Source organism: Mustela lutreola, chromosome 7 (genome assembly GCF_030435805.1).
Source record: "Mustela lutreola isolate mMusLut2 chromosome 7, mMusLut2.pri, whole genome shotgun sequence".
In the NCBI taxonomy this organism is placed as follows: Eukaryota; Metazoa; Chordata; class Mammalia; order Carnivora; family Mustelidae; genus Mustela; species Mustela lutreola.
Window position 1 is genome coordinate 49,864,915 of NC_081296.1, and position 27,118 is coordinate 49,892,032.

The 27,118-nt window shown below is 39.4% G+C and overlaps 1 protein-coding gene across 5 annotated transcripts in view; it reads left to right on the forward strand.

Annotated features, from left to right (window-relative positions):
* Positions 1–27,118, forward strand: part of TLN2 (talin 2) — a 424,752-nt gene that overhangs the window by 246,877 nt on the left and 150,757 nt on the right. For all 5 annotated transcript variants that reach the window (XR_009355411.1, XM_059180687.1, XM_059180690.1 and 2 more), the window contains 5 exons: positions 1,235–1,298; positions 2,340–2,444; positions 19,645–19,800; positions 24,330–24,431; positions 25,371–25,447. Coding sequence is in view for 4 of the 5 variants with exons in the window: in XM_059180687.1 (XP_059036670.1) it covers positions 1,235–1,298; positions 2,340–2,444; positions 19,645–19,800; positions 24,330–24,431; positions 25,371–25,447 (504 nt within the window). In the remaining variant the exon portion in view is untranslated. The remainder of the gene's footprint in view (positions 1–1,234; positions 1,299–2,339; positions 2,445–19,644; positions 19,801–24,329; positions 24,432–25,370; positions 25,448–27,118) is intronic.

A 27,118-nucleotide genomic window follows, 5' to 3' on the forward strand; every position in this document is an offset into this window, starting at 1 on the left:
CCTGATCGAGACCCTGGCAATGCCACCAGATAGGCCTTGTCCTTAGCTTCCTCAGGGGACACACTAAAAAATGTTTTCCAGAAAAAGAATGAATCAGGCATTCAGATCAGTATTTCCAATTCAAATGAAAGACTACGGGTTTTCATTTAACTTTTTTTTTTCTTTATTTTGATCTATTTCATGCTAAAAAGTTTGGTTTCTAACAGCTACTTTTACTTTATCCTAATTATATATGACATCCTACTTCTATATAATGTAATAACCTAATTTTATAGTGTGTGTGTATTTATGTGTTGAGAGGGGAGAAGGTACAGTTTAAAATAATGTTATCAATATTTAATAGGTCCTCTATGGTTCATTTTATCTTTAAAACATGTCTCACTAGAGATGTATAGTCAAAAGACTGTTTTTCATAGTTATTTGAAATCACTTTTCTTCCTGTGGTTATGCTATCAACTTGATACCCTGTTAAATCCATTTGTTTCAGTTTGCTTTAGGTTTTTAGATGTTGAATTTCTCCCCTCTTTGTCATTTCAAGTGACTCTAAGGTAGTACTGTAACACAACGGATATCCAGAAGTTTCGTTTGCGTCCTTGCTCCTTCACCCCGGGTCTTCCTTCTTCCCATAGAGAATCATTTTAATTAGTACTAGGTGTATGCTTATATTGTTTTAAAAAATGCATCTATTTTTTAAAGATTTACTTCTGTATTCTAGAGAGAGCCAGCGCATGTGAAAGAGTAGGGGGAAGGAAAGAGAGGGTCTTTAAGCTGACTCCCCACTGAGCATGGAGCCCGATGTGGGGTTCGATCTCATGACTATGAGATCATGACCTGAGCTGAAACCAAGAATCAGAAGCTTAACCAACTGAGCCACCTGGCACCCCTAAAAATACGTATTAACCATATAAAATGAAAAATGTTTTCCTCCCTGTATCACAAAGGACAGTATACTCTATATTTTGGCACCCTTTGCTTTCCTACTTTACAGTGTATCATGGAAATTCTTTCTTTTTTAACTTTGTTGATTTGATCCTTTGTATCAGACTGGTTTTATATTTGTGTCCTCTTTAAGTATGTTATGGGATGTGGCACTCTGTTCCTAATTGTGCCATCAAATACTGGGAGAGTTAGTGACCTTACTGAGTTGTACCGAAAGTCTCATTTCTTTCCTTCTCATCATAGAATAAATGGCTTATTTTTATTTATTTATTTTTATTTTTGTTCTCTCTCTCAGTCTAAAGGAATTCCTGCCCAAAGAATACATCAAGCAGAGAGGAGCGGAAAAGAGAATATTTCAGGTATTGGAAATGTACAGAACTTTATTATTCTTCTCACTCCCTAACATCGTCTATTAGTATGAGAGGGGCCTCTGCACGTGCTAGGTTAGTACCCCATACATGTACTCTGCTTCTATAATAAATGATTAGTGACTCCAGAGTGAAGAAGCTGACAAATCTACTTTGGGCAGATTTATTATCTTAATCCATACGTTCTTGCTAAAGGTTACTTAGTCCTTCTGAGAAAAAATGTGCATGCATTTAATTTCAAAGGCATTATCTTGATAGTGTCGGAACAAGGTGATTTGCTCCTAAAATGCACTGAAGAAGTAGCTACAAGTAGCTTCTTTGTCCTGATATTTGTTTTTTGAAGCTTAGAATGTGGAAAATGGTGTCTTTTTAAAATTCAGGGCTTTTTCCCCTAAATGTCAGAGAGTTCTCTCTTCCTGGCAAACACTAAGAAAAGCCCTATCATCAATTCTACCATAAAACAATCACTCCAGTGAATCCAAAATATTAAAGTCTTCTTTGGTATTGAAATGTAAATGCAAGTTGAAGTAGAAATGTCATGTGTTCATGTATATAAAATGCACACGGTCTTGATTCCAGGCACTCTGATGTGTAGGCATTTCTATACCCTACTCTTTGGAAAACCATGTCTTTTGGGTGTATGTTAGAATGATACCTCTCCTGGAGAACATTATTTTAGCTCTCATTGAAAGCGTTGGTTCTGAACCTTTGGGAATGCGGAGTTCTTCCAAAAGTGGATTACACTTTGGATTCTGGTCTGAGTCCAAAGATTCACGGCATGAATTGTTGCCCGTAGGTATAAAATATCTAAGGAGTTTGGGTTCCAGTTTTCATTAGGAAGCCCTGCATCTGAGCTGTCTGTGTGCTCTGGTCCTTGCTGAGCTGGTACATGTGTCACAAAGGGGTCTCGGACACAAACGTCAGTGACCCATCATTCGTAGTGACTGTGTGTGCCATATATTGTAAGCACCTCTACCAAGTCCACGTGCTGGCAGAGCTGCAATAACGGGTCCTTGCTGCTGTCACTTGTAGGAGCATAAGAACTGTGGAGAGATGAGCGAAATAGAAGCCAAGGTCAAGTATGTCAAACTCGCCCGATCCCTCCGGACATACGGTGTGTCCTTTTTCCTGGTGAAGGTAAGTTGGGCAGGGGGCAGGGGGCAGAGGGTTGTTGGCGGGCAAGCTTGCTTTGTGGTCCCAAGACCCCTAGCATTTGCAGAGGTAACATCTGGCCAGTGGTCACCTGAGTTTAGCCCATGGGGCAGACCTGAAGTGTGTAAGCTGTAAGGCTAGTGAGTGAGCCTGGCTGCCTGTGGGCCTCCAGGCACTTGTGTCTTGGCCTGGTACACTGCAGTGCTATAAAGTCACTGAAGGAGTACGTTTATGTCTACTTGTTATCACTTTACTTTGAAAATGTCTCACTTAAGATTACTAAGAGTGCCCTGGACTAAGTGAAGGCTGTCCATCTCTACATACCGAACTGAATTAATGGAGTAAACAGGGTACTTTGTATACTTTTAGGTGGGCTTTGGGATTTTCTGTGGCCTTCAGATCTGATTTCATGGGAATTGTTTGCCATCCTACCAGAAGGAAAGAGGCGGGTCTTTGAAATTCAAGACTGAGGCCCTCTATGGGTGTGTTCTTAGGTGGACTGATAAACTTTTTGTGGAGTCTGACCTCACATATTCTTTTTTTTTTTTTTTTTTTTTTTCTTTTCAGTATAACAGTATTCATTGTTTTGGCACCACACCCAGTGCTCCATGCAATCCGTGCCCTCCCCAATACCCACTACCTGGCTCCCCCAACCTCCCACCCCCTGCCCCTTCAAAACCCTCAGGTTGTTTTTCAGAGTCCATAGTCTCTCATGGTTCACCTCCCCTTCCAATTTCCCTCAGCTCCCTTCTGAAGGGAACTGACCTCACATATTCTATTAGTCATCTCACTAATAGGTTTCATTGATTGCCATTTGTTTTGCTTTGACTCTTGGCTTCCTGCCTCTTGCTCTTGGCCCTGGAAGAAAACTACACCATGTGAAGTTTCTCATCTTGCTTGAGGCAAAGGAGACTGTTACCAGCTGTGGGGCAGCTGCCCCCAGGGACAGACGTCCCAAGGCCCAAGTCAGGGTCCTTTAAGAAACGCTATTCCTCACTGCTAAAGAGAACCAAAGAAGAATAAAGTTTCACTGTCCTCTAGAATGTTTGGGGGTAGAGATGCTTTTTTTGACTATACTAACTGGAGAAAGCTGCTTCATTGGGAGTGAGGAGCAACAAAGATGTTACACTGAAGAAGGGGAAACACTTCTTACTGACGACTTACTTAAACCAGACAGCCCTTGGTCTTATACCCCAGAATGCTGAGGCCCTTGCAAATGATGAAAGCATAGGTGAATCACTTTGTTTTTCAGAAAATCATATAGAAGTTGAATTTTTCATATTTAGTGTGAGTTTTAAACTGTCAGTGAATTTTTGCCTGGGGCTGATGCATTGTAGGTACGAATGGCTCCATTTCCCTGAAGGGACTCTGCTGTCTTAGCTGAGGTGAGCCCATCTGACCTGTAGTCACCTACATCCTACTTCATCCTGCTAACTCCCCTATCCTCACCATGAGCAGATGGCGAGTTCTGCTTGTTTTAGAAGAAAAAGTGGCTTTTCATTTATTATTCTGAAGAACAGTAGATGGCAGATGAGTTCCAATACCTCATAGGGACAAAGGTAAAACAAATTTCGAGCATGTCTACTGCTTCGGTCTCAGTTTCCATGCTTTCTTGAGGTTTTCTATAGTCTTTTATGTATGAAATTCATTCTTGTTTTCATGTTGTTTTCCATCAACCCCATCACACTTGATACAGTCAGTTTCAGTGATATGCATGTAAGTCAGTAAATTTAGGAAAATATATAGCACACAGCAAACTAAATGTAGTTATGAAAAACACTTGAACAGCAAGGTCCAGAAAAAAATAAAATGTTCCCCAAGGCTAATTTAGGGCCTGAGAAAAATCTGGCTATGGCTAGAGTAATTAGAGGTAGAACACAGATCTTCTGGTTATTGCAAGGTCTTGTAGATTTGGTTAAATGAAAACTTCTTTCACAAAAGTATTTAAGACAAAATAAGAAAGTAGTGGAAATTTTCTTCCTTCATTCCTCTCTCCCTTCCTTTCTCTTTTTCTTCTTTTCAAGTCTTTATTTTTTATTTTTTTTTAAAAGATTTTATTTATTTATTTATTTATTTATTTGTCAGAGAGAGAGAGAGAGCATACACAAGCAGGCAGAGTGGCAGGCAGAGGCAGAGAGAGAAGCAGGCTCCCTGCGGAGCAAGGAGCCCGATTCAGGACTCAATTCCAGGACCCTGGGATCATGGCCTGAGCCAAAGGCAGCGACTTAACCAACTGAGCCACCTGGGCATCCCTATTTTTTATTTTTTTTAACTTACATGCCTTTGAAGAAAGGCCAGGATCAACTTTAGTATACATGTTAGGTATTCAGATTTTTATTTTCTTTAGTTTTATTTTTTGTCACTTTATGGAAGTGAGCACGCTGCCCATGTTAATTTTTTGCTCAGTGGTCTTATTCATGTACATTTTATTTTAGAATTTATTTTGATAGGGGCACATGGCTGGCTCATGTGGTTGAGCATCTGAATCTTGATCTCCACTCAGGTTTTGAGATTGAGCTCCATGCTTGGCTAGAGCCTCTTAGGATTCTCTGTTTCCTTCTCCCGCTGCCCCCCACTCATGCATTCACATGTTTGCTCTGTCAAAAAAGAAAATTGATTTTGATAAATAGTTTGTATGACTGCAGTTGTATTATTTTCCAAGTAGGACAGTTGAGAATTCAGGAGTAATATAATACTATGGACTAATGAACCTTGTAAATCAGATCAATAGGTCAAATAAGATGGCTTCAGTGAACTATCTGGAAAAGAAAGACAGAAAACAATTCCATCTATAATAGTATCAAAAACAGTAAATTACTTAAGAATAAATTTAACCAAGCACATGAAAGATCTATATACTAAAAACTTTTAGACACAGGTGAAAGAAATTAAAGACAATACAAATAAATGGAAAGATATCCCATGTTCATGGATTAGAAAAGCTAATATTATTAAATGGACCGTTCGCTTAGCATAATTTTCAGCCTCCAGATCTCTGTACATGCTATAACAATATATAGTCATTTTAACTCTTAGGTTTATTTTTAAATTGAGTAAATTGTTCAAGTAAAAGGTATATGTCAACAACATGAAAAAACAGTTTGTGTGTATTGATAAGTGCAGTCGTTTAGAATAGATGATGAAAAGAGATCCTATGCAGAACAGCAGACACGCACAAAAATTGTATGGCTTAAGGGATAATAAGTTTTTTAAAGGCATAAGTAACAGATTTCTCTAGAACCCTAACCTAAACATACCATACCATTGAATTGTGGAGGAGTTTCATTGGCATCATTTAGGAAGTTAGAAGTGAGTGATTCTAGCTTCTCATTCACTACTTCTATAGAAGTGTTAGAAATTTTCTATAGAAGCTATTAGAAATTTAAGTAAGTCATTGAAATTATAATTTCTGAAACATTTAGATATTGATATTGAATACACTTAACCATAGCACATGGACTTAGGATTAATCATATACAGTCTCAGAGTAGTTAGATATATTTACAGGCACTTCTATCATATTTTTTTCCATATCCATGAAAATACTGACCTAATATTCAGAGTATTATACTTTGTTGTTATAAAAGAAAGTGCTTGGGGATTGGAGTCAGGAAGATTGGCCTGTCATCCAGGATGGTGACACCCCTATGTGGGAAATAGCAGAAACTCCTATAACTTTGAGAGATATCCATAACCCCCCTCAGCCTCAGTTTCTTCATCTGGAAAGTGGGAGTGATAATGCCTTACAGAGCTCTAGTGAAGATTAAATGAGATAATATATGTAAAGAAATGTGGACCCTGGTGAGGGGTGACTGGGTGGCTCAGTCAGTTAAGGGTCTGCCTTTGGCTCAGGTCATGATCTTAGGGTCCTGGGATTGAGCCTCCCTCTCATAGGAAAACTGCTTTTTGCTCTCTTCCCTGCTTGTGCTCTCTCTCCCTCTCTCTCTCAAATAAACAAATAAAATCTTAAAGAAAAAATGTAGTACCTGAAAAATAAGGCTATTTGATAACTTTTGGATTATCTCTTAACCCTTCTCACATCTCCTTAATCCCCGGCTCCTGAGTCTTTCAACCTGTAATTGCCTTTTAGCACCCAAGGCGTAGTGCAAGAGTTGGCAAACTCTAGTACTCTAGTAAACTCTAGTAAAAGATCAAATGGTATCTTGGGCCATACTGTTCATCTCTGCCCATGTGGCCTAAAAGCATCCATAGGCAATATGTAAATGAACGAGCATGGTTAGGTTCCTATAAAGCTTTATTGATAGGCTCTGAAATTTCAATTCCATATAATTTTCACAGGTCACATAGTATTAATCCTCTTGTGGGTTTTGGGTTTTTTTTCCCCCAACCACTTAAAAATGAAAAATTCACTCTTAGCTGTCAGGCCACAAAAAAGCAGGCAAAAAGCTGGGGTTAGCACTGGCTCTAGTTTGCTGATTCTAATATAGAGAATGTCTATAAGCCATTTAATGAATCCACAGGGAATGGCTTTATGTAGCAGTATTCCCAATGCCTAAGAACATAAACTTTAAAAAGAAACACCTAGATTTGGATTTTGGCTTTGCCACTTCGTTTTACCTTAGATAAGTTACTTTACCTTTTGTCTATGCATGTTTGCTCACCTATAAAATTGTGCCTTTTTTTGAGGTTTAAATAAGATCATAGATAAAGGTGGACTGTGGCATGTAAGAGCCTAATGAATGGAAGCTGTAAATGTCTACAGTCTTCCTCTTAGAGTGACTTCTTTTGCATTTTGCCTTGATACCCTAACCAAAACCCCATAAGCAATGGTAAGCCATTTCCCATGGCCTGGAAAGGATCTTGTTCACACCAGGAAATTCTTTTGTAAACCTTCTTCCTCATTTATAAATTTGTTTTCTTAACTTTCCCTGTAGCCACAGCCAGAGCTCTGAGATGTAAGATACCTGGTGAGCTGAGCCTTTTCTCCCCTTAACTACAGAAGCATCACAGAGGGCATTTGGAACCTCTCAGAACTCTAAGTTGAATAGATGACCAGTTTTAGAGAAAAATGGCTAATGAACAGGATCTTTAACACTGTTTTGCTCTTTTTTTTTTTTAAGTTTTATTTATTTAAAGGACCTCTCCACCCGGTGTGGAGCTTGAATCCACTACCCCGAGATCAAGAGACACGTGCTCCTCTGACTGAGCCAGCCAGGTGTCCCTAACACCATTTTGCTCTTAACCAGCCATCCCTTTCTGCCGTGCCCCTAAGAGAAATAAGTGTACTGATCACACAGCAGAGTAAGCAAGCCCACACTTTGACACCAAGCCAAGGTAGAATTCCAGTGAGCACAGCTGGATCATAGGCTTAGGCCACGTCAAAGTTAGGGGCCTCGAGCCAAAGCATGCAAGAGTGCAACCCACCTGTATCCCTTCACTCAATTCTCAATCTCCCATGTAAGACACAGGTGACCTAAGAATCTGCCAGTCTCCCCGCATGGGAGAAGAGCTGGAAAGAAAGAAGGCTTGACCCCAGCCAGCCGCCATTTTGGGTTTTTTGTTTGTTTGTTTGTTTTTTATATTTATTTCTTTAAATTCAATTAGCCAACATATAGTACACCCTATATTTTTACATTTATTTATTTAAATTTTTTTCATTTTTACATTTATTTATTTAAATTCAGTTAGCCAGCATATAGTACATCATGTGGTATTCAGTGATTCATTAGTTGCGTACAATACCCAGTGCTCATCATGTCACGTTCCCTCCTCAGTGCCCATCACGTGGCTACCCCATCCCCTGACCACCCCCCCCACTCCCCTTTTGCAAGCCCTCAGTTTGCTTCTTGGAGTCAAGAGTGGGTCTTGGCTTGAAGCCACAGTGATGGCTGAGATGTGCTTGAAAGAGAAGGGGCGGGGCTTGTTAATGAAGCAGGCCTTCTCTCGGTAGAATGCATTCCTTCTCAGGCCTCTAAGTTATGCAAGCTCAAGACATCTTCCAAACAAAACCAACCTAATGAGGACCACCTGGAAAGAAATTTCTGCAGCATGGCAGCAGCTACAGCCTCTGTGTGTGTCTGTGCTTGAGAGACAGGACTTTGCGGGGCCTGCCTAGGCTGCTTGCTTAGCTGGAGAGAAAAGAACGCTGGTCTCTGTAGCTGAAGTTGGCAAGGCTGGGTGTAGGGTGGACTGAGCTGCGTGGGATATGGGGAGAAAAAGGAAACTTCTCCACGCATGCAGGCTCTCCCACTGTGGGCCTAAGGCAGGTCTTGGGGGAAGAACCAGTGTGGCTCACCCCGAGCTGAGCCTTTCACTCTTCTGACTTTCCCCAGCTGCTCTGCATTTTGTGGATAGGCCCTGAAATCATTTGATCCCTTGACCGAGGTCTCCCTTGCTGGGTGGCAGCATATTCTGCATTTCTTCTGCCCTCCTCTGCCTAATCCTGCTTTTCTGATGGAATGCTCACAGTATGTTGTTAGCATGTTCCCCGTGACTCCCTCTCCAGAGTCGAGAATGAGCTCGACACGAGCCAGGGCAATCCGTCACAGTTCTGTGTTTCCGCACCCCAAAGCCCGCCGCCCATCGGGAGGTGCAGATGGAAAAGGCTGAAGGCAACAGCTGCAAACCTTATTTTATTTCAGATCCCCTTCGGGGTCCCAGCAGCTGGGCTCGTGCCAGCGCTGTGTGGCTAACTGCCTAGAACCTCTTCGCCTCAGTCTCTGTGTGGCTTCTGAAGGCAAGGTAGACTAGCCGTCATTGTCCACCTTGATTTCATTGCTTTCACCTCTTGCAGAACCGGCCTCTCTTTACAAAGAATCTGACGCTTCCCAGTGGTTTTTTTAAGGACTGGGAGTTTCTTCCACTGCCGTATTCCCCTTGTCAGACACCCACACAGATTTCCGATCCTGTTCTCTCCTCCTCCTGGGAGGAAGCTGGAGATGTGCCCTGACCTTGACTGTTGAATGACTTATGAACTGCCCATGGGAGCTCCCAGAGATTTTTGTCTTCTCTGATTGCTTTCACCAGAGAAGAATACACGGTGGTAGACAGTCTGCTTTTGAAGTCAGAGGCGTTTTTGAGCTGCTCGAATTTGTGTTCCAGTCATGGCTTTACCACTCACTACTGTTTGCCTTGGATGAGTTGCTGGTCTCTTCATTTGCAAAATGGGGATGATGATACCAACATTTGAGGGATGTTCTGAAACTTAGTAGATAATATTTATTAAATACCTAGCACATTTGCATTATTTTAAAATTGCCTATCCCTATGTATACATACATGATTTGTGTTTGCTAATTTGTATGTATTGTCCTCTGAGAATGGTAATTTAGGCATTGCAGAGTTTCAGCAAATATTTGGGAAGTTCTTTTTTTTCCCTGATAACATTAGAAATAGTTTTTTTTTTTTTTTTTTTTTTTTTTAAAGGAAAGGGAGAGAAAGAGAAAAGGGGAGAGGAGCAGAGTGAGAGGGAAAGAGAGAATCTTAAGCAGGTTCCACACCCAGCATGGAGCCTGACATAGGACTCAATCTCACAATGCGGAGATCATGACCGGAGATCATGACCAGAGTTGAAATGAGGAGTTGAATGCTTTAACTGAGCCTCCCAGGCGCCCCTGAAATAGATTTTTTGTTTTGTTTTATTTATTTATTTATTTATTTATTTGACAGACGGAGATCACAAGTAGGAAGAGAGGCAGGCAGAGACAGAGAGAGAGGGAAGCAGGCTCCCCGCTGAGCACAGAGCCCAGGATCATGACCTGAACCGAAGGCAGAGGCCTTAACCCATTGAGCCACCCAGGCACCCCCAGAAATAGATTTTTTAAGTAAAGTCTGGTGAATAAGGAACACCACAAGAAAATAATACAAACCACTTGAGGTGATCATTGTCACCATTTTATCATGTAATGAAATTTTTATTTCTGAAGATCTTGTTTTGAATTTTATTTAAAAATTTCATTTTTAAAATTTTATTTTATGTAGGGTTAAGCTATATAAATGGTTTTTGTTTTTATTTTTATTTTATGTTATATTGCAAATCTGTTGCCTTGAATTCAATTGTTTTCCAATCATATGGTTTTTAATGGTTCTAGAATCATCTTTTATATGGGTATACCCTAAATAAGAGCTCCCCTGTGGTTGAAAATTTTGGTTGTTTCCAGTTTTTCACTATGATAACTGTAGTTACACATAATCTTCTCACATTGAGAACTTCTTTTTGAGTAAATTGTTTTTATTAAAATTCAGTTAGCCAACACATAGCACATCATTAGTTTCAGGTATAGTGTTTAATAATTCATCAGTTGCATATAAACACCCAATGCTCATCACTTCATGTGCCCTCCTTAATTGCCCATTTGAATAACTCTCTAAAAACAATCTGTGTCAAAAGGGGGAACTTTTTTTTTTTTTTTAAGATTTTATTTACTTACTTGAGAGAGAGGAAGAGCACAGAGGGAGAGTGAGAGGGAGAAGCAGACTCCCTGCTGAGTGGAGAGCCTGACGTGGAACTCCATCCTAGGACCCTGAGATCACTACCTGAGCCAAAGGCAGATACCTAACTGACTGAGCCACCCAGGCACCCAAAAGGGGGAACATTTTTATAGCTTTGGACCAATATTGATGCATTTTCTTCCATAAAGGTTTTGCCACATTAAATTCCCATCTATAGTGATTCTCTTTCATACCTTCTTCACTTCTGAGTATTAATTAAAAAAAAAAACAACCCTCCATTTTAGTAAGTGAAAACTTTATCTAATTGCTTGTTTCTTACTTGATTTTTTTCTCCTTCTTGTTTTTTTTTCTTAAGTTTTTATTTAATCACCTGGTGTTATTCGCAGTAAGTGCATTCCTTCATCCTCATCACCTACTGCACCTGTCCTCCCACCCAGCTTCCCTCTGGTAACCATCAATTTGTTCCCTATACTTGAGTCTTTTGCTTGGTTCGTCTCTTTTTTCCCCCTTGCTCGTTTGTTTCTTAAAATTCCACATAGGAGTGAAATCATTTAGTGTAATACTCTCTAGTTCCATCCTTGTCATTGCAAATAGTAAGATTTTGTTGCTTTTTATAGCTGAATAATATTCCAGTATGTGTCAGTGTGTGTGTGTATACACACATACATGACATCTTTATCCATTCATCAGCTGATGGACACTTGGGCTGTTGCCTTACCTAGGCTTTGGAAATAATACCGGTATAAACATAAGTGTATATGTATCCCTTTGAATTAGTGTTTTTGTATTCTTTGGACAAATACCCAGTGGTACAATTGCTGGATCTTAGGGTAGTTCTCTTTTTAAATTTTTGAGGAATCTCCATACTGTTTTCCACAGTGGCTGTACCAATTTGCATTCCCACCAACACTGTTATTTTTTTCTCTACATCCTTGCCAGCACTTGTTGTGTCTTGTGTTTTTGATTTTAACCATTCTGACTGGTGGGAGGTGATACTTCATTATAGTTTTTCATTTGCTTTTTCCTGATAATCAGGGATGATGAGCATCTTTTCAAGTGTCTGTTGGCCATCTGTATGTCTTCTTTGGAGAACTATTCATGTCTTCTGCCCATATATAACTGGATTATTTTGGGGGATTTTTGAGTTTTATAAATTATTTCTATATTTTGGATACTAACCCTTTATCAGATATGTCATTGGCAAATATTTTCTCCCATTCTGTGCATTATCTTTTCGTTTTGTTGATTGTTTCCTTTGCTGTGCAGAAGCTTTTTATTTTGCTATAGTCCCAGTAGTTTATAGTTGTTTTTGTTTCCCTTGCCTCAGGGGACATATCTAGAAAAAAGTTACTATGGCCAATGTCAGAGAAATTATTGCCTGTGCTGTCTTCTAGAATATTTGTGGCTTCAGGTCTCACATTTAGGTCTTTAATCCACTGTGAATTAATTTTTGTGTATGGTGTAAGAAAGTGGTCTAGTTTCATTCTTTGGCATGTTGTTGCCATGTTTTCCCAACACCATTTATTGAATAGACTTTTTCCCATTGGCTATTCTTTCCTGCTTTGTCAAAGATTAACTGACCATATAATTGTGGGTTTATTTCTGGATTTTCTATTCTATTCCACTGATCTGTGTGTTTGTTTTTAATGCCGGTACCATACTGTTTTAGTTACTACAGCCTTGTAATAAAACGTGAAGTTCAGAATTGTGATTCTTCCAGCTTTGCTTTGCTTTGCTTTGGGTATTTGGGGGTCTTTTGTGGTTCCATACAAATTTTGGGATTGTTTGTCCTAGCTCTTAAAAAAATGCTGTTGGTATTTTTATAGGGATTGCATTAAATGTATAGATAGCTTTGGGGAGTAGAAACATTTTAACAATATCTTTTCTTCCAACCCATGAGCATGGAATCTCTTTCCATTTCTTTGTATCTTCAATTTAAGTCTTTAACTTCTTTGGTTAGGTTTATTATTTGGTATTTTATTATTTTTGGTGCAACTGTAAATGAGATTGTTTTCTTTCTTTTTATTTTTTTTAAAGATTTTATTTATTTATTTGACAGAGAGAGATCACAAGTAGGCAGAGAGGCAGGCAGAGAGAGGGGAAGGGAAGCAGGCCCCCTGCTGAGCAGAGAGCCCGATGCGGGACTCGATCCCAGGACCCCGAGATCATGACCTGAGCCGAAGGCAGCGGCTTAATCCACTGAGCCACCCAGGCACCCTGAGATTGTTTTCTTAATTTCTCTTTGCACTGCTTTATTATTGGCATAGAAAAATGCAGTGGATTTCTCTACATTGATTTTGTATCCTACAACTTTAATGAATTTATCAGTCTAGTAGTTTTTTGGTAGTCTTTCAGGTTTTTTATGTAGAGTATCATGCCATCTGCAAATAGTGAAAGTTCTTCTTCCTTACCAGTTTAGGAGCCTTTTATTTCTTTTTGTTGACTGATTGTGGCTCAGACTTCCACTACATTTTGAACAAAATTGATGAGGGTAGACATCCTTGTCTTATTCCTGACCCTAGGGGAAAGTCTTTTATTTTTTCCCCTTTGAAGATATTATTAGCTGTGGGTTTTTCATATATGGCATTCATTTTGTTGAGGTATGTTTCCGCCAAACTTGTTTTTTTGGTTTTTTTTTTTTTTCTATCATGAATGGATTTTGTATTTTATCACATGCTTTTTCTGCATCTATTGAAAGGATCATGTGCTTCTTACCCTTTCTTTATTGATATGATGTATCATGTTGATTGATTTGCAATTACTGAACCACCCTTGCAGCCCAGGAATAAATCCCACTTGATTACAGGGAATTTTTGTAATGTATTGTTGGTTTTGGTTTGCTAATATTTTTTTTTTTTAAGATTTTATTTATTTATTTGTCAGAGAGAGAGTGAGTGAGAGCGAGCACAGGCAGACAGAGTAGAAGGAAGAGTCAGAGGGAGAAGCAGGCTCCCTGCGGAGCAAGGAGCCCGATGTGGGACTCGATCCCAGGACGCTGGGATCATGACCTGAGCCGAAGGCAGCTGCTTAACCAACTGAGCCACCCAGGCGTCCCTGGTTTGCTAATATTTTGTTGAGGATTTTTGCATCAGTGTTCATCAGATATACTGACCTGTAGTTGTCCTTTTTTGTGGTGTCTTTATCTGGTTTTGGTATCAAGGTAATGCTGGCCTCATAGAATGGATTTTGAAGCTTTCTTTCCTTTTCTGTTTTTTGTTTGTTTGTTTTGTTTTGTTTTGTTTGAGTAATTTGAGAAGTATAGGTGTTACTTTCTTTAAATGTTTGGTAGGATTCACTTGTGAAGCCATCTGGTCCTAGACTTGCATTTGTTGGTAGTTTTTTGATTACTGATTCAATTTCTTTGCTAAATATGGGTCTGTGTAAATTTTCTGTTTCTTCCTGTTTCGGTTTTTGTAGTTTTGGTTTCTAGGAATTTATCCATTCCTTCTAGATTGTCCAATTTATTGACATAGTTTTTCATAATATTCTTTCTTGTTTTTTAAAGATTTTATTATTTGAGAGAGAGATGGGACAGAGGGACAATGAGTGCAGAGCCTGACTTGGGGTTCCATGCCAGACCCTGAGGTCATGGACTTGAGACCAAATTGGATGCTTAACTGACTGAGCCACCCAGGCATCCCTCATAATATTCTTCTACAATTGTTCATATTTCTGTGACATTTGTTGTTACTTCTCCTTTCTCATTTGTGATTTTATTTATTTGAGTCCTTTCTCTATATTTTGATGAATCTCGCTAGCAGTTATCAATTTTATTGATTTTTTTTTTCAAAGAACCAGCTCCTGGTTTTATTGATTTGTTCTGTTTTTGCTTCTATATCCTTTATTTCTGGCTTAATCTTTATTATTTCCTTCCTTCTGCTGGTTTTACGTTTTGTTTGTTTTCCTTTTTTAGCTCCTTAAGGTGTAAGGGTTAGGTTGTTTGAGACTTTTTTTTGCTTTTTAAGGTACACCTATGTTGTTCTACACTTCCCTCTTAGAGCCACTTTTCCTGCATACCAAGGATTTTGAACCATTGTATTTTCATTTTCATTGGCTTCCATGTACATTTTTATTTCTTCTTTAATGTCCTGGCCAATGTATTCATTATTTACTAGTATGTTCTTTAATCTGCATGTATTTGTGGTCTTCCCAGAGTTTTCCTTGTGGTGGACTTTAAGTTTCACAGCATTGTGGTCAGAAAAGATGCATGGTGTGACTTTGTTCATCTTGAACTTGTTGAGGCTTGTTTTGTGGCCAAATATGTGACCTATTCTGGAGAATGTTCCATGTGCCTTTGAAAAGAATGTGTATTACGCTGTTTTAGGGTGGGATATTATGAATATCTGTTAAATCCATCTGGTCCAGTATGTCATTCAAAGCCATTGTTTCCTTGTTGATTTTCTATTTAGGTGATCTGTCCATTGATGTAAGTGGGGTGTTAAAGTCCCCTCCTATTATTGTATTATTATCAGTTAGTTCCTTTATGTTTGTTATTAATGCCTTATGTATTTGGGTATTCCTGTGTTGGGTGCATAAATATTTATAATTATTAGATCTTCTTGTTGGATTGTCCCCTGTATTACTATGTAGTCTCCTTCTTTGTCTCTTATTTCAGCCTTTGTTTTAAATTCTGTTTTGTCTGATATAAGTATTGGTATTCTTGCTTTGTTTTGACATCCATGTGCATGGTAAATGTTTCTTAATCTCCTCTTTCTCATTTTGCAAGTGTCTTTAGGTCTAAAATGAGTCCCTTGTAGGCAGCATATAAATGGGTCTTGGTTTTTTTAATCCATTCTTTCACACTGTGTCTTTTGATTGGAGCATTTAGTTCCCTTACAATCAAGGTAATTCTTAATCAGATATGTATTTATTGCCATTTTGTCATTTTGTTTGTTTGTTTGTTTGTTATTTTTGAAGATTTTCTCTAATCCTTTCTTGTCTTTCTTTAATGCTTTGCTGGTTTTCTTTTCTCTGGTGATACATTTGGATTTCTTTCTCTTTATTCTTAGCATATTTATTAGTGGTTTTGATTTGTGTTGCCATTAGGTTTATATATAACCACTTCTGTATATAGCAGTCTATATTAAGTTCATGGTCATTTAAGTTTGAACCCATTCTTAATTCTTCTCCTTCCCATGTAAAATATGGTGTCCTATTTTACATACTTTTATTTTTTAAGCTCCTTGACTGATTTTTTTGTGTTTCCTACATTTATACTGTCATTTTTGGTCTTTCATTTCCACTCAGAGAATCCTTTTTAATATTTGTTGCAGGGCTAGTTTAGTGATCATGAACTCCTTTATTCTTTGTTGGCCTGGGAAAGTATTTTTCTTCTATTCTGAATGGTAGTCTTATTGGATAGAGCATTCCGGGCTATAGGTTTTCCCCATTCAGCACATTGAAGATATCATGTCACTCCTTTCTGTCTTGGAAAGTTTCTGCTGAAAAATCTGCGGGTTTCCTTTGTATGTAACTGTCTTCTTTGGTATTGCTGCTTTAATAGTCTTTCTTATTCACTGTATTTTGCCATTTTAATTATAATATGTCTTGGTGTAGATCTGCTTTTGTTGATTTTGTTGAGGATCCTCTGTTCCTCCTGGATCTGTGAATCTGTTTCCTTCCCCCAGAGTAGGGAAGTTTTCAGCTATTATTCCTTCAGATAAATTCTCTGCCCTTTTTTCTCTTTTTCTGGGATCCCTATAACGTGAATGTTATTATGTTTGATGGAGTCACTGAGTTCTCTCATTCTGTTCTCATTTTGCATAATTCTTTTTTTTCTCTGTTGTTCAGTTTGATCACTTTCCATTACTCTGTTTTCTAGGTCCAGCCTTCTGTTCATTCTGTCAAGCTTATTTCTCATTTTGTTTATTGAGCCTTTCATCTCTGCTATATTACTCCTCATCTCTGTGTTGATGGTCTCACTGATACTGTCCACTCTTCTCTCATGTCCACTGAGTATCCTTATGCTCATTGCTTTAAATTCTCTATCAGGCATATTATTTTTATCTGTTTTCTTTAGATCTCTGGCCTTTTCCTATTCTTGCATTTGGGATGAATTATTCTATCTTCTCATTTTATCTGTCTCTGTGCCTATTTCTGCTTGTTAGGAATGTCAATTATATCTCCTGTTCTTGAGGGTAATGGCTTTATGAAGAAGAGGTCCTGTAATGCTCTGCATTATAGTGTCCTCTGTTTCCCAGGGCCTGGTGCTTCCAAGAGTATCTCCAAATGTGTGCACTCTGCCGTTGTGTTCTGGCCACTTTGTACTACAGGCCAGTTGTCTGCCGAGGCTCTCTTTGCCTGTTGTGAGCAATGTTTGGTCCTTCGAGTGATTGTGGCTTATTTTAACTAGGTGTTGCTCTGATCTGCTTGTTTTTTTTTTTTTGTTTGTTTGTTTTTTAAGATCATATTTATCCATTTGAGGGAGAGCGAGAGAGAGCATGAGGGAGGAGAAGGTCAGAGGGAGAAGCAGACTTACCAGAGCTGGGAGCCCAATGCAGGACTTGATCCCGGGAATCCGGGAACATGACCTGAGCTGAAGGCAGTGGCTTAACCAACTGAGCCACCCGGGCACCCTCTGATCTGCTTGTTAAATGACACCTGTCATCACCACCACAAAAACCAGGGCCCCGCAGAACTCCCAGGCCAGGAGACATGGTGTGGACAAACGTTTGCATCTGTCTTTCTGGGGCAAGGGACCTACTGTGCTGGGTCTGAAGCAAGAAGCAAGGAAGTACTCTGGAAAGGGTAGTTCCACCAATATGTGGGGTGTATGGAGGGAGGGAGCTGGGCTTGCTGTAAGCAAGTTAGGTAGCAAGTGTTGATGCTGCATTGGGTTCCCACAGGTGACACTGTGCTTATGCTGAGTGGCATGGGAAATGGTAGCAGGCAATTCTTTTGTTCCCCTAAGGGTGTCTCTGGGGTGTGCTCTGAAATGAGCAAATAACTTCCCCACTGTGTACCGCAGCTATTCCCATGCTTATGTCCCTGGGCTTTTTGCCATGCCTTCTCTCCCAAGATCAGCCCAGTGCCCTTGAGACTCTTCCATCCACTCCCATCGATCTTTAACGCTCTAGGCTTTAAACTGCACTAGTTGCAAAACTCAGGAAATTTGGCCCCTTGCTCTTTCCAAGTCAGTTGCTATGGGGATTCTTATTCCTATGTGGTCTCCTCTGTGCTAGTCTGTCTCACTCTTCTCTGCCATCACCCCTCCTTTCCAGCACAACGAACGTGATCTCTTTCTCTTCCAAGCTGCATCTCCACACTTCCTACCTTCTTTTGTGGCCTCTTCTCTACTTTTGCATGTGGAGTTTGTTCTGCCAGTCTTCAAGTCAATTTTGGGTGTATTTATGATGATCTGATAGTTACCTACTTGTTTTTGTGGGATGAGGCAAGCCTAGGGTCCTCCTACTCCGCTGCCATCTTCTCTTGCCCCCTGTCCAATGAAAGTGTACTTCATTATTTTAAACAGATTTTCTTCTTCTTTTTTTTTTTTTTAGATTTTATTTATTTATTTTGACAGAGAAAGATCACAAGTAGGCAGAGAGGCAGGCAGAGAGAGGAGGAAGCAGGCTCCCCGCTGAGCAGAGAGCCTGACGTGAGGCCCGATCCCAGGACGCTGAGACCATGACCCGAGCCAAAGGCAGAGGCTTGAACCCACTGAGCCACCCAGGCGCCCCAAACACATTTTCTATTTATATTCTTTGCCAGTCATTTTTGTCGGTCTATGATAAACTTTCACATATGCAGTATATAAAGTCTTTCACTATTGTAATTGTTGTAACTATCTATCCCTAGTCATTTGCTTTTTTTATTGTATTATGTTAGTCGTTTGCTTTTCAATTTTGTTTACAGCGAGATTTCTTTTTTCATCTCCTATTTTCTCTCTGCTTTTTAGATGTATCAAAGTCTGTGTATTTGTAGTTAAAGATGTTGATCTTTCTCTATATGAATTTTATTTTATTGTTTGTGCTTAGAAGTCATTTCCCTCCCAGGAATCACAAAAATACACACCTATATATTCTTTCTAAATTACTAATCTCTCTTAAATTTGTTTTGGCATGATTACTTTATTTTAATAGGCATGATTACTATTTTATTTTAATAGGCATGATTTTATTTTATTTTAATAGGCATTAATTTTTTTATTTTAATTTATTTTAATAAGCATGATTACTATTAAATTATTAAAGCAAATCATAAAAGGCTTTTTCAGAGTCAGTAGATACACATACAGATACCAAAACAAAGAATTCAAATGAAAATATATTTGGGAGATATAAAAAAAGGTCTGTGTCTCTTTTAATGAGAAGATTCTACTTTGGCAGAGCTTTAGTTAATGCTTAAATAGCTTATATGCCATATTTAAATTGCACATTAAACCTTTTTTGTAATTCACTGAGTTGGCTACTACAAGTGATAATATTTGGAATTCATCTTAATACTTCTGTTTCTCTGGATATCTTCTCAGTGCTGTCCCTTCGATCCATCACAGTCCATTTTTGGAGCAACCTGCCCTCCTAAACAGCATCTCTTTTCAGGAAGGGTGCCTTTGTGGATCCTTCCAACCTTCTGATGCCCCTGTTTTCGTTTCCGTGTCTTTAGTTTAGTGAGTCATTCGCCGAGTACCCAAACCCTGGTTTTCCAGTAGTCCTGTTTTGAAACATAGTAAATGTAGATGACCTCAGGTAAGACATCATGAGATCTCTCTTGACTTGGCAAAGTCAAATGTATTCAGAGGAAGAGCACTAACCCTTGGTATTTCCTGTTTCAGGAAAAGATGAAAGGCAAGAACAAGCTGGTGCCTCGCCTGCTGGGCATCACCAAGGACTCCGTGATGCGTGTGGATGAGAAGACCAAGGAAGTGCTGCAGGAGTGGCCACTCACCACAGTTAAGCGCTGGGCAGCCTCACCCAAAAGCTTCACCCTGGTACGGACTGGCAATGGGGAGGACCAACACAGCCTTTGGGCCATACTGTGGGGTGGGAGAGAGCATACAAGCGCTATGGGTTTCCCTGGCCTTAGAGAGCAGTGTGCAGAGGGACAGATAGTGGACAGATAGTCCACAGAGGGTGGGGACTGGTGCAGTCTTCTGTGTTCCTGATGCTGTCCCTAGCATGCCCTCAAGGGAAACTTGCTAATGCTCAGAGGCTGATCAAAGGATCCCTCTTCGTCTCTAGTTGTTTTAGAAGTTCCTAAGCTTTGTGAAATCTTGCTGAAGTGTGTTTTCCCGGCCTGCCTAGAAACAGCATACTGTACAGAGGAAATGGCATAGAATTTGGGATACTGTTCAAAACCAGCTCATCATCTCCCATTTCTGAGAGAGTTCTCTCTCCCCTGTGAGCCTTAATGTCATTAGCTTTAACATGGGAATCACAATACCTATTTCGCAGAGGTGCTAAGATCAAACAAGATGATGATAAAATTCTCAGTGTGAAGTATATGGAAAGTGGGGAGAATGTAGCCCTCCCAGGCCTTCAGACCTCTGTATTCCTCCTCCCAACCTTAATAGTTGCTCTTAGCAGATTATAATTGTGTTATTTTCTTAATGATAGCCACATTGACACATGAGAATTGATAGGATTGTTATTTTTGTTGGGCAAGTTGAGCAATAGGAGAAATCAGTGTTGAAAGTTATCCATCTTCTGGCACTCCTGAAGTGTACTGTTCTCCAGGTCTAGGGAATATTTGAAGTATCAGCTTGTGTCTAGATAAGGTCTCATAATACGGCATCAGAAAATAAAAGGTGTAAGGAACAGTTTTTGGAGGGAGTCTTTAGTTATCTAGTTTGATTATTGGTGGATAGACTCTTGCCACTCGGAAGGAATCATCAGGAAATATACCTTCTTCCCTCCTATAGTCAGTAACTACCTGCATAGCCCTTAAGAAGAGATGCTGATACTTAGAGAACTGCGTCCTCACCTTCCATGGTAGGAAGTTGTGGATAACTTGGAAAAGAGACAAATCAAATCAATTAAAAACATGTTATTTAGAAATACTAGAAGAAACAGTGAAAGGGTTCAAAGTAGTTGCCTTTGTGGGGTGGAAGGGGTGGAAAGGAAAGCTAGGAATGGCTAGGGCAGGGACCTGCTGTGTTTTGTTATGTGCCTGTGAGTGCTGTTGGTCTTTGAAAACTACATCCAGGTCCCATTTTGTTGAAAACAAAAAGTTATTTTATTTTATTATTTTTTTTAAAGATTTTATTTATTTATTCGACAGACAGAGATCACAAGTAGGCAGAGAGGCAGGCAGAGAGAGAGAGAAGGGGAAACAGGCTCCCCGCTGAGCAGAGAACCCGATGTGGGGCTCGATCCCAGGATCTTGGGATCATAACCTGAGCTGAAGGCAGAGGCTTTAACCCACTGAGCCACCCAGGCACCCCAACAAAAAGTTATTTTAAAGACAAATTAGAAATAGTATGAGTCACAGTAACTAGCTCAAGCACAAGAGAGAATGAATATCAATGATGTTTATTAAAGTTGGATTAAAGTTTGTAACATCTTATTTCTTTCTACTCCGAGCTTTAATTTAATTTCAGGTGTTTGGGGATTTCTCCTGTTGTCTTCCTGTTACTGATTTTTAGTTCAGTTCTCTTATGGTTGAAGGATATACAGTGCCTAATTTCAAGTCTTCGAATTTTAAGATTTGGTTTAGATCACAGGATATGGTCATTCTGGGAGAATGTTCAATGAGTACTTGACAAGAGTATTAAAATATCCATTAGACCCTGTTAACTGGTGGTGGTGTTCCAGTCTTCCCTATCCTGACAACAGTTGCAGGTTTTTGTATTTTTCCTTTCAACTTTTACTGCATGTATTTTGAAGCTCTGTTTGGTGCTTACATGCACATTTAAGATCCCTTTGTCATCTTCATGGAGAAATTATTTTACTGTTTAATTCTTTTGTTCCTTATAAATTTGTTTCCTCTGAAATCTGCTTAATTTTAGTATAACCACTCGAGATTTTTCAAATTAATGTTTGCATGACATAGTTTTCCATCCTTTCACTTTCAACCTACCTATATTATATTTGATAAAGTTGGATTGTGCTTTTTAAAAAATCTACTTGTTCAGTCTCTTTTAATTGGCCTATTTAGACCATTTATATTTCAATCTAATTATTGATATATTAAAGCTTAAAGCTATCATTTTATAATATTTTTCTGTTCACCCCCTCCATTTCTTTTTCCCTATTTTTGTTGCCTTCTTTTGGGAGAGGTCTATTTTGGTTTATTTATAATGCTTTTGAGCATATGTCTTTGCTTAGCATTCTTAGTGATCTAGATATATGTAAGAATAATTATAACCCACAGGTGTGGGTGTTTACCATTTCAAGAGAGGCATAGAAACTTCACTTCTATTTAGGTCTCTTTACACTCCCCACTTTTTGAAAATAATTATTCAAAGAAATACTTCCATGTACATTGAACACCGCATGAGATGGTATTAAAACTTTTGCTGCAACCATAGAATATGATTAAGTAAAACTCAAGAGGTAAAGGATAAGTTTCTACATTTCCTTATTTTTTTCCTTATCTATCCTGCTGTTTTCTTTTTAATGTTCCCAGCCTCTTGTTATCATTTTCTTCGTGTTTGAAGAGCTTCCTTTAGCCATTCTTTAAAGGAAGTTAGATCTGCTAAAAATGATTCTCTCAGCTTTCGATATTTTTTCAGAATGTCCTTATTTCCCCTTCATTCATAAAGGATCATTTCATCAGGTATAGGATTAGACATCGACAGTTCTTTCTTTTAGCACTTGAGCCCTTCTTTCTGGCCTCCATGGTTTCAGATTAGAAATTGTCATTCAAATTGGTATTCACTTGTAGACAGTATGTCACTCTCTAAAGTTCCTGGTGTGGATTTCTCACGGTTCATTGTATTTGGAATATGCTCAGCTTCTTGAGTTTGTAGGTATGTGTCTTTAATTTGGGGATACTTTCAGCCATTATTTCTTTGAATACTTTTTTTGTTTTTGAAAGATGCATTTATTTGAGAGAGAGAGAGAGAGATGTGTGAGCATGTGAGCTGATGGGGGGAGGGGCAATGGAGACGAGGAAGGAGAGAATCTCAAACAGACTCTGCACTGAGTGCAGAGCCCAGCGTGGGGCTAGATCTCACAACCCCAAGATCATGGCCTGAGCTGAAATCAAGAGTTGGACACTTAATTGACAGACCACCCAGGCGCTCCTTGAATACTTTTTTTTGGTCCCTCATTCTCCCAAGGTGGGATTTTGATGATATGAATGTTACATCTTTTATTATCCCATAGAACCCTGAAGGTCTGGTTTATAGGTCCTTTATTTGTTTTTTGTCTTTTGTTGAGTCTATGTTCTTTCAACTGTTGGGATTGACTAAATTCTGTTCATCTGTTTTCAAGTCTACTGATTCTATGCTCTGTCATCTCCACACTACTTTATCATGTAAGTTTTTAAAATTTTAGTTATCGCATTTTTCCGTATTATAATTTTTATGTGGTTCCTTCTTCTGATTTATTTCTCTGTTGAAGCCTACTATTTGTTTTGGGAGAATTTGTAATTTATGAAACATACTTTATAGTGGCTGCTTTATGAGATAATTCCAATATCTGATTCTTCTCATTATTGGCATCAATTGATTATCTTTTCTTACTCATATCATAGTTGTTTGGCTCTTGATATGAGTAGTGATTTTTTTAAATTGCATCTAGGCATTATGGTTATTAAGTGAGGAGACTCTGGCTCCTACTTAAATATTCTGTTTTATTAGTCATCTTGTTCAGATTTAGTGTGGTGTTCTGGTCTCTTTTTGTGGCCTTTGCTGTAGTGTGTTCTGGATTGTTTTGACACTGCCCAGTTCTTACTCAAAACTTGATGGCACTGTTTGTAAAGACGCTTCCTAGGCCCACCTGCTATTGCTGGGTGACCATTTTGGGGATAGGCAGAAGCTACCGGGCCTGTCTCTATTATGCCATTGGGTGCAGGTTAGGAGGGTGCAGGCTTCGTGTGACCACTGTTGCACAAGGGTAAGACTACCTGCCTCTTTGCATGGTGGAGCGGGGGCCGGGACGGCCTAGGCTTTCACTGCTCTGCAGCTGCTGCTCTGCCCAGCTTGTGGAGCTGGTCTGGGGCTCCATTGGGCTTCTCCTCTCCTGGTCCTTTGTCAAAAAAGGACAGGCCTTTGAAATCCTGCCTTTTGGAGATTCTGGGTTTCAGGCAGTCACCTGGGAGTAATCAGGTATAAAAGAAAACCTAAAAATTCACCAGAATGTGTTTTCTCAAGTCCTGTGCTCCCCAGTCAATCTACCTTTACAGCTTTCAGAGCCCTTTTACTAGATTGTAGGGTATTCAGTAGTGTTTAGAGGAGAAGAGAAGGGAAAAGTGAGTCGATGCCATTTTGTTCCAGGACTAGACCTCCTTACCCTTAAAACTATAGCTACATGATGACATGATGTAGTTATATTTCTTCTAATGCCATTTTTTCAGGATTTTGGGGAGTACCAGGAAAGCTACTATTCTGTACAAACCACTGAAGGAGAGCAGATATCCCAGCTGATTGCGGGCTACATTGACATTATCCTCAAAAAGGTATTTCAGACTGATGCCAATTGGGAAAGTTGCTTTTTTAAAAACACTCACTTAGATGATGCGGCTACCTGGAAAAAATAAAACAACACAAAACAACCCTAATTTGAAGTACTTAACCCACTAATTTAATCTTAACATTAACATTGCTTGAGTGTGCAGTCTTTTAACCTCAAGATTCCATAAGAATTTCCATTTTAGCTGAAGTTTATATTTATATTCTTACTGTCGAGTAACAAGCAGTAGGGCTTCACTTAGCTAATGAATGAGACCAGCTAACCCCTCAGCATCTTCCTCTCTAGGTAGTTCTATTATGCTTTCCAGCTTCTTTAGAAACCTAGGTTGAGGATCTGAAAATATTCTTCATATTTTTCATGAATTTTTTTTAAAGTAGGCTCAGTGCCCAGACTGACGCCTGTTCTGGGGCCTGAACCCATGACCCCAAGGCCAAGAGCTGAGCTGAGATCAAGAGTCAGGTGCACAACTGACTGAGCCACCCAGGTGTTCCTCATGAATTTTTACCAAATTACTGAATTTCATAAATTTTTATCAAATTTTTATCAAATTCTCAAATATACTACTATGGTATATATAGTTATATACCATAGTGGTATTCAGACAGACTGCCAAAGACTTCAAGAAAAAGCCCACTGAAATAACCAAGTTCAACTAGAACATCCGTATTTACATCTTGATTTTAACTGTGTGAAATTTAGTCAATGCAGTAATAAACACAGAAGGCATGTATCTCTATATTGCATTAAACAATGTATTTATTTTTTATTGTTACGTTTGTTTTTCTTCAGCCATCACCTACTCCAATATAAAGAATTGGGGGGTAAATCTCAACATATTTGCTTGTGTAGCTCCTTTTAGAAGGTGTCTTAAAAGGTTTTTGCATCAAGACCTGCTGAGTTTCCTTTTTGTTTCGTTTTACCTCAGAAACAAAGTAAGGATAGATTTGGATTAGAGGGGGATGAGGAGTCGACTATGCTGGAAGAGTCTGTTTCTCCAAAAAAGTAAGTATTTTTATTTATTTATTTTTTATTTCATGAGTCCTGTTCTGCAGTTGCTCATTTAAATCTCCTAACTTGTGTCATTTTCATCAAAGGCTGGAGAGTGGGCTTCTGTGACAGTGAAGGAGTTATTGTTTATAGAATGCCCCCTACATGCCACAGGTGCCATGAGGCAGTCGAGGGAAATGGTTAAAACATGGACTCCTGAGCCAGACTTCCTGGGTTCTAATCTCCAGTCACCCTCTTTTTTTTTCTTTTTCTTTTCTTTTTTTTTTTTTCTTGAGAGTAGGGGACAGATTGGGGGGTGGGTTACAGAGGAAGAGGGAGAGAATCTCAAGCAAGATCCACATGTAGCACAGAGCCTGATGGCAGAGCTTGATCTCACAACCCTGAGATCATGACCTGAGCTGAAATCAAGAGTCAGATGTTTAACCGACTGAGCCACCCAGGTGCCCCTTGGGTCTCTTTCAATGTGTGGCCTTGGGGACATTACACCTTTCCTCTGCCCCTTCATCTGAGCTATAAAATGAGAATAATGATAGTATCACCTTATATACTTTATTTTGATGATTGAATTATTAATAAAGTGCATGAAACAGTGCCTGGCACATCATAAATATTTACTGTTCTTAACATCTTCATCATCACTTTCAATTCAGAACAGTCTCAACCCCATTTTATATGTAAGGAAACTGAGATGTATTAAAATTAAGTAACCTCTAATAGGTGTTACTTTGCGGGAATCTGAGCAGCTGCTCCCCCTTATATTACTTAGAGCATTGTGATAATATGTTTCTTGCATACACTTTACTCCATATGTCTAGCATGCTGTCTCATTTCACCCCAATAACAACCCCCGATGCAAGAGGTAGACCAGATGTTTCTGCCTGTCCATGACTGAGGAAATCAAAGCTCTGAAAGTTACTTCAGATGCACCCATGAGGCAGGGCAATGAGTCAGTTCAGATCTTGTGATGTTTCTTACCGCAAACTGACAGAAAGTTCTAGAAAATTCATATTGAACTTGCTAAGTCATACTAATTGCTTCTCGCACATTTCCATACTCCATCACTTTGTCTTGATTGGCTTCATAATCACCTTGAAGGTGCTTTTCCCTTTGTCCCCTATTTTAGTACACAATTTGGAACCAAACCTGATGATGCGATGCATTTCATGTACGTGGTACCCTCTTGTAGAGCACCTTAAGTCCTTGGAATTATTAATGACCATTAGCTGAAAATCAGTAAGCTAGTGCTTTCTGGCAGATTGAGTTGTTCCCCTCAGAGGACTCTGCTGCACTTGTCCTTCCAAGAGCCGCTGAGTAAGTGTCTGAGCCCAGAGCACTGACACTCTTTACTGTCTTTTACCATGGAAGCCCATCACAAGGCCTGCCACTTCTCCCTGCATTAGACACTGGCTAAGATCACAGGATGCCCCTGACTTCCCCCTGGGGCCCCCACATCTACCCTTCCTAGTGCCAACCGTGCCACACAGACATCCCTGTTCTTCCACAGATTCCTGCTCTCTAGTATCCTAGCCTGCCTCATGAGCTTTGCCCTGGGCAATAGGGAATGATCTAATGGTTGGAGAACCCTGGGTCAGAGGCCTGGTCCCTTAATGCAGCTGCTCACCTAGTCTGCCCCTACACACACACACACACACACACACACCCTCT